Here is a 16,586-nt window from a genome sequence, read left to right as displayed (position 1 = left end):
TCATATGCATCCTTGATTTTTCCAGACAGAAATGCATTATCTTGAGAATTAGGGAAAATGATGTGAGAAAACTAGATACGATATATGTAGTCTTAGTCTCCGAGGGAGGGATGAAAATTGAAGAGGCTGCCATGTTTGCCTGCACTACCCAGATACACTAAGCTGACAAAGTCATAAAAATCCTAGTCTCTAGCTAGCACTCTGCTTTTTATTGCGCTCACGGCAGCACTCTTGCTTCTCACTGAACACTCTAAGCCTAGTCCTTCCATGGGGCCTTGGTACTTGGTGTCTCCACTGCCTCAAATAACTTCCCCCTAGATGTGCATATGGTGAGGAACATTCTTATTTCCTTCAGGTCTGTGCCCACATGTAACAGACTCAGAGAGAGTATCTATCATCACCCTAAGTAAAACAACACATAAGCATTTCATTATTTACTTACTACATGTATCTTCCACCAAAAAGTTTCATGAATGTAGAGGCTTTGACTCTCAAGTTTGAGGATATATTCCCGCTATCTAGAACACAGTAGGACCTCTTAATATCTGCTATTTACGTCAATGAATGAAACAGGAGGTAAACTTGAAAGCCAGATTTCAAATAATCCCAAGAAAATTATAATAACAGTTACAAAAACATTACTATTATATGTCCTTTCTACTCGAACATTGGACATCAGTCCAAAGGTCTCTATGTAGTGGCACATATAATGGGAAAAACACTGGACTGTAGAGCTTTTGCATCTGCACAGCACCTCACTTGAAACTATCCTGGTTATAGTACTGTAGAAAATCACTCACTTCTAACTACAATTTGGGGCTCTTGTTTCTATATTACAGATTAAATGATTAAATGATTAGTAGGTTGCATATGCCATTATGCAAAAAAAAAAAAAGAAAAGAAAAAGTAGGCATTGTATTTAATCCTCTCCTAGGATAGATTATCCTGATATGATTCATTATTGACATATGAGACTAATTTATTAAAGCCAGCTAATTTACTAAACTTTCCTACTTTTCACCTTAAACACATATTAAAAGTATTTACCACATGCTATCAAATAGACCACTGCCTTACTTTTACCAAGGTAAAAACAATAGTCTAAACCACAGAGACACAGTCAATAGTGTCTGGATTGTAAACTGCAAGAGTTCATCCCACAACAAAGCAAGACAGAGAAAACTATCAAGAGAACACAGAGGCTTTCAAAGTTTGGACTCCTGGGTCAGACTCAGATTTCTGCTATGTCACCACGTAGCACCTAGTGGAATGAGCAAGAGCTAATTTTTAAAAGCTGATCCAGGCACGCCTATCACTTGGAGATCCAAACTGGGCCATTGGGGCTTTAAAGAATGGCGCTTCACAGCTCAGTCCTGCCACTATAAACTCTGGCCGGTTGCATCACTACTTTCCATGAGGAATTTAAGGGGTGTGACTGCATCCTTTCCAACCCTGCATTCCACATGTGACAAAACTGATCCAGCTGTTTGTCTGAAAGAAATTCCTTGCTGTCCTTAAAAATTAAAAAGCAAGTGGATATCCGTCCTCCAGGGGCAAATCTCCAGCTGGAACCTGGTACAGGCAGTTGCGAAACAGAGACAGAGCCCTGGAGAGCATCTGCTTTTGAATTCTTACCTCGCCATAGGGGGGTTAGCCCCATCTTGCTTTTTGAAATGGCAGATTCTGGATGGAGGGTGCTGGCTTGGCCCAAAGCTCTTGAGAAGTGTTCATCCACTACTGACCCAATGTCTCCCTGGAAATAAGTGAAAAGGACACATCGAGAGTTAAGGTACTCCATCTCGGCAGGCTGGTCTTTCTCCTCCTCCTCCTCCTCCTCCTCCTCATCCTCCTCCTCCTCTTGTTTGCTGGGAAGGGTGACTTCCAGAGAGTCCTGCATCTTGCTGTATACCGCTAACTTCTTCTGGGATGGAATAAACAAAACACGGTATCAAAGACAGTTTGTAAAAAAGCATTAACTACTTAACTTTTCACTTAAAAAAAATTTAAATATTAACATATGTTTGCAAACTGATTCTTCTTAGTCTGCTTTACTCCATCTTTTCCCTCCCCAAACCAATCTTCTCCTTCCCACCTTGAAAAAATAAGTCTGCTATTTCAAATTTGGCCCCCCCCCAAAAAAAGTAAATTATCATTATCAGACAACATATTTTCAGAGTGTAAAAGACAGGTTTGTTTGGTTTCTCTTTTTCATAATCTAAAATACCAAAGTAGAATGGCTTTTAAAAAGTTTTTCCAGTTTTTCATCAATTTTCTATTTTAAAATTTGAATATACATACATCAACGTTATAGTTTGGGACGGAGAGGAATGGGGGACAGGCAGGGGTGCCTGGGGGGGAGGGGTGCGGAAGAAAAAAAGCTTTCCATAAATGAAATAAACTAAAATAAAAACAGGAATGTAGCGTCTTATAAAAGGATTTGGCAGATATGCCAAACTCACTTCTCAAAAATCAAACTAAAATGACAAAGCTAAGTCTGTGTGAAGATCCATTTTGCATGGAACATATTTTGCAGATGTTCCACTTGCCACCATTATCGTGGGGGGACAAAAAGATATTATGGCTTACTGAAAATAATACAAGGTATTACCAATGTCTAGGGTGGCTTTCAAATAAAAATGACAAAATTTTGATAGTTTTAAAATATTCTTAAAACATATGATCACAGCTGTAATAATAATCAGTGTATATTACACCAAGCACTCTTATAAAACTTTGAACTTATTACCTCAGTTAATTTTTATAATTCTACATCATGGTTATTATTACCATCTATATTTTAAATGTGAAGAAACAAAAGCACAGAGAAGTGAATTCACTTGCTAAAGGCCACAGAGGATGAGAGTGGTGGAGCCAGAATGCATAATAAAAATATGCAGGTATACTTATGTGTGTTTATAAGGACAGGGGAGGGGGATCTAGCATAGGGAAAAAAAAGTCACCAAAATAGTATGTTATCATTTTCTGGCTGGTAAGTTCTCTAGCTGTTATTCTTGCTTTTCAGTATTTCCAAATGTTTTTCATTGAGTACATATGATTTTTATAAGCAACAACTTCAATGTGAATTATATACATAAGATAATGCTAAAGATTATAAAACTTACTATCCTAATGATGAAATGAGTTCTCTATCATTTGTATACCTGAAAAACCTGTTTCTTTGTTATACTCTTTTTATTCCAGAAAAAAAAATGCATGCTGGAAAATGAATGTGAGTCAAAAAAATAAATCATTCTAGAATATTCCGTAAGCACATAGTTCTGCAAATGTTATCAAAACATGTAACCCAGATTTGTGTTTCTACTGGAATTACTAGCTTCAAAAATCTATAGCCCCAAATTATAAATGCATCATTCAATAAATTGAGCCCTTTCCCCCTGGCAATGACTATGTTGTTCTTGAGGGAGGTGGGCCCTGAGAAGTTCAGGCATATTATGAGCTGTGGGTTATTATGTAGGAGCTGTTATTTATAAATACATGCATTACTTTATATTTAAAATCTGTGTCAATGTGGTTATCGTTTGTTGATGAATAGATAATTCATTCCTGTGAGGGAACATGCCTTGCTGATGAATAGCCGGTTGTAACGACAGTGCGGTTATATTTCCTACAATCTGTGTCGCACAGGTTTGAACGTGTTTATGTTTAACTTCAAGAGCAAAAACACCACGGTAACAAAGATTATGTATAAAATGAGGGGGTTGAACCAAATGGCCTCTGAAATTACTTCTGACTTTAAATTCCATTAAAAAATAAACAAATATTACAATTTATTAGTCAAATCACACTACAATTTCTCTGTGTGCCTGTGTATTTATCTGAAGTTATGCCGTTAAACATATACACACACTCTCTGCCAAGTACTCTGGTATATGAAAAAGAAGCACTGTTTTTATATAGGTAAGGAGTTAAAACTGATCTAGAAGGAGTGACTTCACTGTCCGCTGGTGTTCATTACAATCTCTGAAACGGATCTTTTTTTTCTGTTAATGTCTAATTCAGCATCGGTTTGTGAGAGTCAGGTTTTGAATCTAATTGTTTCATTTGTTCAATTTTAACATTTGTTCTTTAAAGGAAAGAGCCTGGACTGTGCTAATTATGCAAAGAAAGGCAATGTTTTATTTTATCCCAATTAGCAAATAATTCTTAGATGAAATAAAATTAAAGTTTTATAAATATGGAAAAGATTTACAACTACAAATCCTGATATAAAGATAGCATAGTATTATGACCAATAATAGCAGTAATAAAATATCTTTATTAATTAATGGCAGATTTTCAATTTATTTAAGATTACACAATTTTCTAAATGTTGTAAAATTTCCTGTTACACTTTTCTGACCAATTGTTGAATGGTTAGATACAAATAAATTAATCTAAAATTTACATATGAAAAATTCAATATGAAATGGGGAAAAAGTGAACAAAAAGTGAACTGCCATTGTATCAAAATATCTTTTATGAGTCTATTTTCTAAAAGTTATTCTTCTGTTTTTTTTTCTTTTTTTTAAACACTAACGTTTCTTTCTTTTTTTTTTTTAAGATTTTATTTACTTATTTGACAGACAGAGATCACAAGTAGGCAGAGAGGCAGGCAGAGAGAGAGAGAGAGGAGGAAGCAGGCTCCCTGCTGAGCAGAGAGCCCTATGTGGGGCTTGATCCCAGGACCCTGGGATCATGACCTGAGCTGAAGGCAGAGGCTTTAACCCACTGAGCCACCCAGGTGCCCCAAGTTATTCTTCTGTTTATGGTTGCATTTATTCCCTATATCCTTTACATTTCATATATATGTAGTATATGTCTGTATATATAATATGCATTTACATAAATATAAAATGATACCTTATTTCTTTTGATAGGCAAACACCGGTGATTTTATAAAAATATATGTATTGACTCTATTTAAATACAATTTGTTGAATGGATATAAGATATGTTGTTTTTTTTTTTCCCTCTCCCAGCTCTTTAGGACAGGTCTTCTATTAAGTAAATACATTTGCTTGGAGACTACTACCAAATAAAATACAGCCTATGATACACCTACCAATAGGCTGGACATAAGGCATTATCTATCATTCTCTAGTACTTTTTTCTGATAAAGATGAGTTTATTTTCACAAATTATAGTGAACCAACTTAAATACTTACATTTAACACATACACACAACGCACTCACGCATAAGCACATGCGCACACGTGAACACACGATTAACTTCACCATCGATACCACTGGTTAAAATAAGAATTCTCAAGTACCCAAATGGCCTGAAACCTTCCTAGAATGCAATGAATCTGCATACTTTTTAATGTTTTTATTGAAGAACAATATAAACAGAAAAGGCTACATATCATAAATGCATGGTTCATAAACTTCGAAAACTGAGTGCATCAATGAAACTAGCAACAGATCAAGAACTAGAACATCATCAGTACCCCCAGAAGGCACAGCTTCCTTCAAGACACTACCTCCTGAACCGCCACCACTATCCAGACTTCTATAAATGTGATTTGCCAAAACTGTCTTTTGTACTTTATATAAATGGACTCATACAGCATGTACCCTTTGTGTCTGGCTTCTTTCACTCTATATTGTGTTCATGAGATTCCTGCATATTGTCGCATGTAGTCACAGACTGCTCATTCTCATTGCTGCGTAGTAATCCATTTATCTGTTCTAGCACTCACAGGCATTTGGCTAGTTTCCAGATTTGGGCTATTACAAACAGTACTCCTATGAACATCGGAGTATGTCTTTTAATGAACATACGTATGCATTTCTTTGGGGTATATACTGAAGGGAAGATTGCTGGGCCAAAGGGAATGTACGGATGTGGTTCAGCCCTAACAGATAATGCTGGTTTTCTCAAGTAATTTTCACCAACGTACACACGGACAGCCCATTTATGAGAGTTTCTGTTGTTCCATATCCCTCTCCACCCTTGGTACTGTATTTTCTTTTTTCAGTTTTGCTCTCCTGATAGATATCCCAATTTTTTTCAATTTTTTTTTCTTTGAGGTGTAATTCACACAAAATTAACCTTTTGAAAGTCAAAAATTCTGTGGCATTTAGCACATTGAGAATGCTGTATAACCACCATCTCTCTCTACTCCAAAACATTTCATCAACCCAAAGGGGAATTCTGTACCTATGTAATATTAACTCTCTATTTTCTGACTCCCCCCTACCAGTCCATGATAACCACCGATCTGCATTCTGTCTCTAGGAATTAATCTATCTTGGCTATTTCATATAAACTGAATCATACTATATCACTTTTTTGCTTCTAGGTTCTTTCTCTTAGCATAATGTCTCCAAGGTTCATTCACACTGAACCAGTACTTCATTCTTTTTATAGCTGAGTAGAATTCCATTATATATATATAGCATAATTTATTTATCCATGTATCCATGGATGTATATTTGAGTCATATCTACCTACTGCCTACTGCAGATAGTGCTGTTATGAGTATACACGTATTTGGTTGCACACCTCTTTTCAATTCTCTTGGGTAAGTATGTATGATAGTTAGGTCATATGGTAACACTACACTTAACTTATTAGGGACCTGCCAAACTGTTTCCACACCAGCTGAACAACTTTAGATTTCCACCAGCAATGTACTTGGTGTCTGATCTGTCCACATCCCTTGGTAGAAAAATAACACTTGTTATTTTCTGGATTTTGAAAAAAATATTATTACAGCTATAGCCACCCTAGTGGATACGAAGTGGTACTTCACTGTGGTTTTGATTTGCATTTCCTAATGAGTAATGATGTTGAACAATTTGCATACATTTAAAAAATATTAAGTGTGAGCACAAAGAAAACAGGAACAGAACTTAAACAGCAACTGACTCATGCTGACAATCATACTCTCTTAATATTCTCCTCCATAGACCCTTTAGCCTTAGCTACTTTCCGATATCTGTGCTTTGGTGACAGTAAATCAATTCTTTGCCTATTTTGAACTAAGTAAATTATTCATGTGCACTTTTGCCATATTCTGTATTCACTTGGTATTTGCTTCTTAGCATGAAACTTGCCTGATGTTACATTCTTTCTTGAGAATAATATATAACATTCAAAAAATGTTGAGGATAAATCTCTGATCATCAGAATCTAGATTTCCTGAATTGAGGTCAAAAGGCAATCTAGTTAATGTTGTTTTTTTAGCTCAAGATGCACAATACTTCCTAAAAATATCCAAATCTCAGAAATGTTCATGCTTTTCTTACAAGACTCTGAAGAATTGTTAACCAAAACAAAGACGTCATCAAAAGGGACTTCAACACCTACAAATTGGTTTATTTAGTGCACATGAACTAGCTCATCCCCATTTCAGAGTAATGACAATTTTCCCCCAGGCAAAATGACCCTGCCTTAGGTGAAACAATGACTGAGTTAGCAGCCACAAAATGAAAACTAACTCAGGAGAAGAGGTTAAAGCAGTGTAGGAAGGAGTAGGCTTGGGCAATGCAGACCATACCCAACCACCTCACAGCCTGCCACAAGGCAGGACAGGAACAAACTCTCACAGGAATGTGCAGGGGAAAGGATTTTGTCTGACAAGAGAGACTTCCATGTCAGGAGCCAAATACCACTAACTCCCCAAGGCTTAAGCTTACAAAATGCCAAATGATTACTGTGCATATGTGGAAACTTCTTTTCCTAAAAAAAACAAAAGTATTTTAATGAATCATTGGATATTTGGAAACAGCTTTGTCTTTTCTTTTTTTTTTTTCATTCTTTTTTCTTTTTCTTTCTTTTCCCAATTTCTACTGGCTCTCTCCTCTAAATGAAATGATTCTTTTATGTTCAAAAAACATGGTTAATGCCTCTAAGAAAGGACCACTAGGCTGAAATAAATGTTTCAAATTCCCTATGCTTCAAATTGTAAAGTCCATAAAAGCAACTGACTGCTCCTTGATTATATTTTTCTGAATTTACTCGGTAACAGATTTTTAAAAATATATCAGAGAAAAAAAATATATCAGAGAGACTTGAAATTTTGATCCTTAGCCTGTTTGGAAAAGGAGGAGGAATCAGGTTCAGGGAGGGTGGGTAGGGATGAAGAGCTATGCCACAGACCTTTCACATATCATATTTTGCTTCCCTCTCTCAAACACAAGCACACAAATATTTTGTGCAAATAATTGTTTCCAATTTACAAATGCAAAAACTGATTTGCTTGGCTGGGATCATCGAACTAATAAATGGCAGAGACAGGATTAGAACCTATTTCTGTCTGACTATAAAACATGAGCCAAGAAAATAGACTAAAGGAAATGAGTCTCTATATATTTAGGTTAGTCGAATAAATAAACAGAAGCCCACAATCAGCAGGGCATCAGATGCATCCCATAACTGAGGAGAGTCGAAGTTACTTATAACATTAAAAAAAAAAAAATAGAGATGTAAACATATAACAGAGTTACAGCTATTAAATCATGCAGTGCTTGGGGCACCTGGGTGGCTCAGTGGGTTAAAGCCTCTGCCTTCAGCTCAGATCATGATCCCAGGGTCCTGGGATCGAGCCCTGCATCGGGCTCTCTGCTCAGCAGGGAGCTTGCTTCCTCCTCTCTCTCTCTCTGCCTGCCTCTCCCCTACTTGTAATTTCTGTCTTTCAAATAAATAAATAAAATCTTTAAAAAAAAATAAATCATGCAGTGCTCTTCAAAATAGATATACATCCACATAAAACTGAAGTCTCTATCCAAAAAAGGTATTGTACCCTGGCAACTCAGATACATAATGTTATTGCCCACCATTTTTCTGGAAATCCTATTTTGGAAATGTGAGCAGAGCCAATTTTGTGAGACACAGTCATAACTCAAGATTCTGTGTTTGTTTGTTTATTTTGTTTTGTTTTCATTTTTCTTAGGAGTTGGGAGTAACAAACCAAAAATACTATTAACTCGATCAGCTATTTTTGAGCACACTTGAGTCTCAATGATTCTGGTCATTATCAAAAATCAAACTCATCCCTTCCAAGGATGAAAAGTTTCCAGTTTCGAGGATGTTCCAAAAAAATGTGCCACATACTTAGACAGAATTTCAAAATTTGCATTCCCAAAATATTTTAAGCTATGATCACATCATAAGGGTATGTGTTCTCTCTCAAACTGACTACTTTGAATGAAACAAGTTTCCAATATGTGAATTTCTGATATGTCTTTATAATCCTATTACTAGACATAGGGTATGACTTCATCTTTAAAAATTCATCTGTTATTCATCAAATCACCAATTAATTCCTCTTCTCTATCAGTAATTGTGCAAAGACATGGGTTCATCACAAAGATGAAAGTCAATAGCCTATCACTAAACTCAAGCTGCTCATAGTCGGAAGAGCATTGTAAGGGCAATGATAAATAAAGAGAACCTCACAGTTTATCCATACGGCTAACTGTCCATTTCTCCAAGTAGCTAATATTTTAAAATTTTTAAATAAGAAAAGAAAGAAGGTAACATTAGGTCAATTATTAATTGTTTCCTTGTTTCCAAAGAAGTCCAGTTGGGAAGAAACCACAATAGAAAAGAGAGTGGGAATAGAAAGGAGTATTTGACCAAAATGAGTCTGTGAGTCTGGGTCAGTCACCAAACTGTCTGGCCTTCAGCTTCCTCCTCTGAAAATGAGGAGTTTTGAGACTCGATTATCTCAGAGGTCTCATCCAATTCTCTATCCTAATAAGCAACATGCTAGAGCTCTAGACAAATTCACACTTAATTTTGTTTCTTACGTTGGCTGCCTCTTCTGATTTTGCAGGACACCAGCCAAAAATACCGTACAAACCATTGAAGACTAATTCATTCCTAGACATGGGTCATCTAGCCCAATTCCCAAGAACTAGCTTTGGTATCTCCTTTATCTATCTTCACAGAAAGAAGAAAAGGATACATCCTACAACTGCCCCGCCCCTCGCTCCATCCGCCAAGGACAAGTGTCTTGGCATACTACCACATTAGAGTTCTAAGAGAAAAGGACACCTGTTTACTTTAGGTCATTCTTCCTTTCCTTTTCTTTCTTTGTTTGCTCTCTACTAAAACACAAGGCAAATGAAAAATAGTTTGGTTACCCCAGTCCAGACCACACTTTTTTTTTTTTTTTAAAGATTTTATTTATTTATTTGACAGACAGAGATCACAAGTAGGCAGAGAGGCAGGCAGAGAGAGAGAGGAGGAAGCAGGCTCCCTGCAGAGCAGAGAGCCGGATGTGGGACTCGATCCCAGGACCCTGAGATCATGACCTGAGCCGAAGGCAGAGGCTTAACCCACTGAGCCACCCAGGCGCCCCCAGACCACACTTTTAAATTATTGGCATAAATCTGGTATCCACTGAGGTATCTATAAATATGGCATATACAACTTGTTTTTAGCAGCAGATGTTTGGGTCTATTGGCTCCAGGCAGGGTCTTCTGAAATGAATAGTTAAAGTTGGGTCTTCTTAAATGAATAGTTAAAGCAGAAAACCAGCTGCTTAAAGAGGTGCTTTTTGAAAGATTTGGGGCAGAGTTTTGCCCAAAATTATTTCCTTCACTGTGTCTGCCAGAACCTGAAATTCAAGTATCAGAAAGCTTTTGTTTCTTTAATGAAGAATGAAAAATTTTTCTGGAGATAGTACCTTAAATTATTATCTATTACTGGATTAATTAGTTTGGGATTCTTTGCGGTTTTTTGGTGCGTTTTTTTTTTTGTTGTTGTTGTTTTGTTTTAAATGCTAGCTGAAAGTAGGGCCTATGGGAATGGGATCCAACTTCAGCACCAAGTTTTAGAATGACAGAAAGTCTAATACACAAGTTTGCTTTAGGATCTGCCCTGAGTATCCTGAGTGTAATATTTTTAGTCTCGTTGAACATTCCCTTTGCACAGAAGGCTACAAGACAGAAATATATACACTATCCAAAGGGATCAGCTCACCATCTTTGCTGCAACAGCCCCAAGAGTCACTGTGCACGATGGCAAGCTTCTTCCCCCTGAACACCCTCATTTCCTTTGCCGTGGTGCATATCCCTGCCATCCCCAATTTCATGAGATGGGAGACTTTATAAAGTGCAAGGTGAATTAGGGCTTCCTTGCATTTGTCCAAAATACCCCTTCCTTTCCAAAGAGAGTCACCTTGTCCTGGCATTTGGTTTTCTGCTAAACATATCTTCACTATGCATGATTGTACGGATTCCAAGCCTTCCCTTTCTATCGTTATTGCAATCTCTCTTCTGGTTGACTGCCAGAGACAACAGTTAGTTTAGTCATTTTAAAGTTTAATTTTTTTTTTCTCCAGCTTTGAATTTTCTGGCTGCAAAGTTATTGGGAGCAAAAAATTCTGGGTACTTTAAGCTTCTAAGTTTCTGCAGTCAAGTTAATTTGTGTAGTGTGGAATTATGGGGGTTGTTCTTTCTCAATGAAGTCCTGGATGAATTCTTATAAGTCCACTTAAGTCCTTGCTTACAGTTGCAAAAAAATTGGATCCTCCACCTTAAATAAGTTGGCTGTATATTGAGACTACTTAGGATATAATTGTATTCTTTCCGTTTAATGAATCTAAACTTATGTTGAAATAACAGTAATATATGAGGCTCTTTTTTTTTTTTTATATATGAGGCTCTTAAAGCTGACTGTTAATACCACTTCCTGAAGATTATTTTAAAATAAATAAATGTTCATTTGCTAAGTGGATATTCTGCCTCATCAACAAAGGATGCAGAATGGATAGCAAAAGTCATTAGCATAATATAAATGCTTTCAAAAGGACTTTGGAATGCCTAAACTAAAAAAGTACACTACCAAGGACTTGGAAAGAATTTCAAGCTCCAAGGCCAAAGAATCTACTGCATATTAATCTTCTTTATCAAAAAGTTGATTTGGAGCACTAAAGACAAAAATAAGCCTATTGTGCAATTGCAAAAAATAAAAAATAAAAAAAGCTTGGAAGACTGTAGGGTATGGTAGAAAGATGCTACATTGGGGAGCATGGCATCTGGTTGTCTTAATTTTGTCACCAATTAACACTGAAATCTTTGGCTAGGTGGTTCAGCCGTGTGAGCATCCATTTTTCCCATTTGCAAAAGGAGGGGTGTAGTATGTTTTTTCAGGGTATCTTCTTCTGACTACATGCGTGTGTGGGGGTGTGTGTGTGTGTGTGTGTTTTATGACCTAACCAAGGTATCAAAGTCCAGAGAAATAGTTTGGGAGGGGGGGAATCTTTACAAACTTATAACTGGAGTTCTGCCTCCTAGGAGCATTTAATTCTTTTAAGTGAAAGCATGCAAGCGGATTCACACAGCTGTGGACAGAGTAAATATGCTCTAAATTATATGAAGCCTGGGGCACAATTGTTAAAAACCCTTATGCACAATTAGAAAACTGGCAATCTTTTTTTTCTGCTTTCACCACCTCATGAACAAACTACAGGATTCTGAAAGCTTTACGTATCTTTCTAATGTTGACATTCTGAGTAAATGGGGGGGGCGCAGATTTAGACAATAACAGGCTGTCTACATTTAAGATGAGAAGTCCCCCGGGTATGAAGGGAATCTATGATTTCATATCATTTCCCTCAATTTTTCCTGAAACATATTTGGAAATTTGTTTCTCTTGGTTCCTACTGTCACTGTTAGAATGCAAGCACATTCCTTTCTGGACACGTTCTGCAGTGTCATCATGCCTCCGGAGCAGGGGCTGAGAGACTAAGTCAAGAGTTCTCTTGAGGAGATGTTAGAGAGATGGTGGGCATGAGGACCACAGAGCTTAGCATCTCCTAGCAAACCCTGTCTGGATAAAGCACACTGTACGATTTACTCATAGTCATGCAACTTCTAGGATTAATGTCAGGGACTATAAAACTTACTCTGCAGACATATTTACAAATTATTTTGATTCATGTAGTCTACTGTATGCCTAAGGAACGCATTACAGTGCCGCCTGAGATAATGCCGTTCACTAGGTTTTTAAGACACCAACCTATTACTACCTACAATATATAATATACTTGATGAAAAAAAATCTGAACTTAAAATTTCAAGTGTACATCTGTGCTTTTAGGGGTAAAGCAGAGTACACATGCCTGGAGAATGGTATTCTATTATTTCAAAAATAATTATCAGCTATATGATCATACATGAAGAGGAAAAACACACCTGTGCATAAAATCCATCATAATAAACCATTATAGGGAGCCTGGGTGGCTCAGATGGTTAAGCGTCTGTCTTCAGCTCAGGTCATGAACTCTAGGTCCTGGGATCGAGCCCTGCATTGGGCTCTCTGCTCAGCAGGGAGTCTGCTTCTCCCACTGCCTCTCCCCACTGTTCCTACTCTCTCTCTCTGTCTCAAATGAATAAATAAAATATTTGAAAAAAATAAACCATTATGCTATACCAACTTACAAGGACTTCTGAGCTATATGGATTCAAGGGAAAAAAATAAGCTCAAAGATACACCACTACAACGGATTACAGAAGGAACACAAACCTGAAATGCTTTCTTTTCTAACATTTTATCAGTGACCATGAAACATTCTTTATAACTCTGTCACTTTTTCATGCAGTAGGAGTGGTAGCCTTTATTTTTGTCTCCCAGGCAAGATGCTATTAGGGGTCACTTCCCATGGATGGAGAAAACAATCTTCAAGGATAATAATGATAAAACCTTATGGAATGCAAAAACAACCAAAATATGTATTCTCGGATGACTGCATTAGGGCCAAGTCAATATTAGTCCCACTTCACCCACGCACCGCATAGTCTAAAAATGTTGTCAGCCTGATAAGAATTTCCTGATTTACTCTTTTTTCCAATAGAAAATATAGGTCATCAAAATAAACTCCTGACAGTAAAAGAACAGTAGTTACACTATCAAGTCTCTTTATTTCACTAGCCAGTTATAGTCCATTTCCTTACTTAACAACAACAGAAAAAGTAACCTCTAACAAGCCATTTTTGTAAAAGTAACATGAAAATTTCCAAGCACACCTCTCAGCTAAGTTCTTAAAGTCAACTCAGCCAATTATCTACTTGAAGGATACCCACAGAACCCTAAAGTGTAGTAAAGTTGACATTTACTAATATGCAAAACTTATCAATGTGGATGATTCAGGTGAAAAAGTTCATTCTTCAGTTAGTTGATGGTCTCAGCAAAAGACTGATATTTGGGGATTGAGTTGTAGCACTGTTACAAAAGTTGCGTACTGCTGTTTTTCTTACTGAAAACTGAATTTTATGAATAGTAATTTATAATTTTTCTGATATGAATTTTATTTTCTAGTTTAAGAGTATTATAATCCCTAACCTCTACCACAGATTTATATATTAATGGAATTATTTTCACAATTCTATAGAACAAAACCCTATTCATAACTTACATAGTTCAAGTTATCTTTTAAGGGGAAAAATACTTTTCTGTATGCTTAGTAATTTTGAGTCTGTTGCTTGTCTACATTCCAATTGACAACTGAGAGCCTCTACAGTTCCTGAGATGAAGGAAGGGAAGGGAGGAAATAGGATGGTTCATCTGGGACTGACTGTTTATAAAACACATAAAAATATCTAGCATCTCTTCGCCTCACTTGCCTAATTTGTACCTAAATGGTTTTCTCTATTACTTAACATCTTTTATGTGTAAAGTCAAAGAAAAACAAACATAACCAAAATGTAAAATCTATCACCTTCGACCACAAATTATAAAATGTTTTCCCATTCTCTTTCCTAAAAGTAATCTTGCTTTCAAATGCTAAGGCTGCTGAATATTCAAAAAAAAATAATAATGGTAGCAATAAAATGGGGCTCCTTCCTCTTTTGCCCTACTTGGTCCGGTTAAGCTCATATTATTTAGCAGATAACTCTGGGGCATGTACCCTGCTCCAGAATCAGCTGAATTTTACAGTCCTTAAATTCTAAACTGAAGTTATGATTTCTTTCCAAAGAGTAGCCCTACAAATCTAGCAAAGAAACAAGTAAAGGGAATGCAGAAATCAAAATTAATTATATAAATTTTAATAAAGAGCCAAACCCTTAAGACCATAATAAAACATATGGTTCCTAAGAAATTTTTTAAAACCCAATCAATAAATTCTGTGAATGGTAATTTCCGAAGCACATCTGGTTCCCTGATAAGTGTCTCCACCTCGGAGTGCATAAATTGTATTTTTTTTAAATTTCACCAAATCAACCCTAATTCCTGAATTCCCAGAGTCTGAGGAACCTAATTTGGTACAAGCTAGTGCCACATACTCACATATGTGTTCTCTATAGCACTAACTGAGGCTTGAAACACATTCTGTTGGTGTCCAGAGAGGAATGTCCAGGGGTACCTAGTGCCAATTCCCCACACCGTACTCTCTCTTCTAAAAGAACTATATCATCTCCCTGGTTCCAGAACCCTTTTAATCCACAGCATTCTCCGTCACTCTCAGCATGGTGAAGACCCAACATCCAGTGATCCAAGGTTACCTCTTGAGTGGGGACACACTTCTACTAGGCTGAACTATAACATTTCTGTGCTTTGATGGAATTAAAAATGAATGAGGAAGTTAGGGATCAATTCCTGCCCTCTCAGTCACAGTCATAAGAAGACAGACTCAACAGAGAAGTTCTAGTAACATTTGACAGATATTACACTAGACCTCTGTTCCATGAAAGTTCCAGAAAGGTCATTCCATGAGCTCACTGTCCAGGTAGCCTCCCCTATGTCAGTGACACAATTTTATCCTCTTAATCAAGAAAACCCTGAAAACATTTCACCTTTCCAAAGAAAAGAAAATATTTGATTTAAAGTAAGTTTACTCACATACTCCTAAGACAGATGCCCTTGGTGGGTTTCAGAGAACTGAGCCCAAAGAGCTAAGGTGGCTATGAGGAGCGGCCTCTGAGCTCCGGTGACACCAGCTCAATGCAGCCAGGTAGTGCCTCACATCAAATCCCCACCCGTCCACCAGGCTGCTTGTCCCTTCCCGAAGCCTTTCCTCCGCTCTGCTCAACGGCGCTCCCCCAGGTCCCAGAGCATCCTCCGCGCCACCCGTCCCGGCGGGACGTCGCCCGAGTCCCAGACAGATACTCTCGGTGCCCCTCGCCCTCGCCCCCGCCCCCGCCCCCGGCGGACTGCCCGGTCGGTGACTCACCTGCTGGCCAGGTTGGGGCGCCGGGTGGTAGTAGGCTGTGGGGCAGGTTGCAGCTGCCACAGGGTTGGGCAGATACTGGGGCGCTCCATACGGCTGGGGGTGATACATCACCTCCGCACAACTCATGGCAGCCGGGGCAGCGGCGGCCCCCGAGCTGCCGCCGCCGCTCTGCGCTCTCCGGCGACCGGCGCCGCCGCCACCGCCACCGCCGCAGCTGCCTCCTCTGTCGCTGCTCCAGCTGCTACTGCGGCGAAGGCGGGTCCTCGGCGGCTGCGGGCTCCGCGCGGGGCGCGGGCTCGGGAGGGGTTGGCAATCAGTGGGGGCCCATGCGCGGGCACCTTCATTTTCAACCCCTCCGTGTGTCCCCTTGCCCGCGCTTATATAGCGGCTCCGGGACGCAGGGGCCTGCCGCGCGGCGGGGGCATGACAGTGCCCGGCTCCGGCGAGCACAGCAGCGCC

The 16,586-nt window shown here is 38.3% G+C and overlaps 1 protein-coding gene across 2 annotated transcripts in view; it reads right to left on the bottom strand.

Annotated features, from left to right (window-relative positions):
• Nucleotides 1–16,293, bottom strand: part of VGLL3 (vestigial like family member 3) — a 49,158-nt gene extending 32,865 nt beyond the window's left edge. Inside the window, exons 1-2 of one of the 2 annotated variants that reach the window (XM_046004010.1) lie at nucleotides 16,128–16,293; nucleotides 1,636–1,921 (exon numbers count right to left, since the gene is read on the bottom strand). In XM_046004010.1, coding sequence (XP_045859966.1) covers nucleotides 1,636–1,921; nucleotides 16,128–16,253 — 412 coding nt within the window. In that variant the 5' untranslated portion in view covers nucleotides 16,254–16,293. The remainder of the gene's footprint in view (nucleotides 1–1,635; nucleotides 1,922–16,127) is intronic. The other variant, XM_046004011.1, reaches the window with a different exon arrangement.
• Between the last annotated feature and the right edge of the window lie 293 nt (nucleotides 16,294–16,586).

This window comes from Meles meles, chromosome 4 (genome assembly GCF_922984935.1).
Source record: "Meles meles chromosome 4, mMelMel3.1 paternal haplotype, whole genome shotgun sequence".
Classification (NCBI taxonomy): domain Eukaryota; kingdom Metazoa; phylum Chordata; class Mammalia; order Carnivora; family Mustelidae; genus Meles; species Meles meles.
The sequence above is the reverse complement of the archived record's forward strand: the minus strand, read 5'-3'. Positions and strand labels throughout refer to the sequence as shown.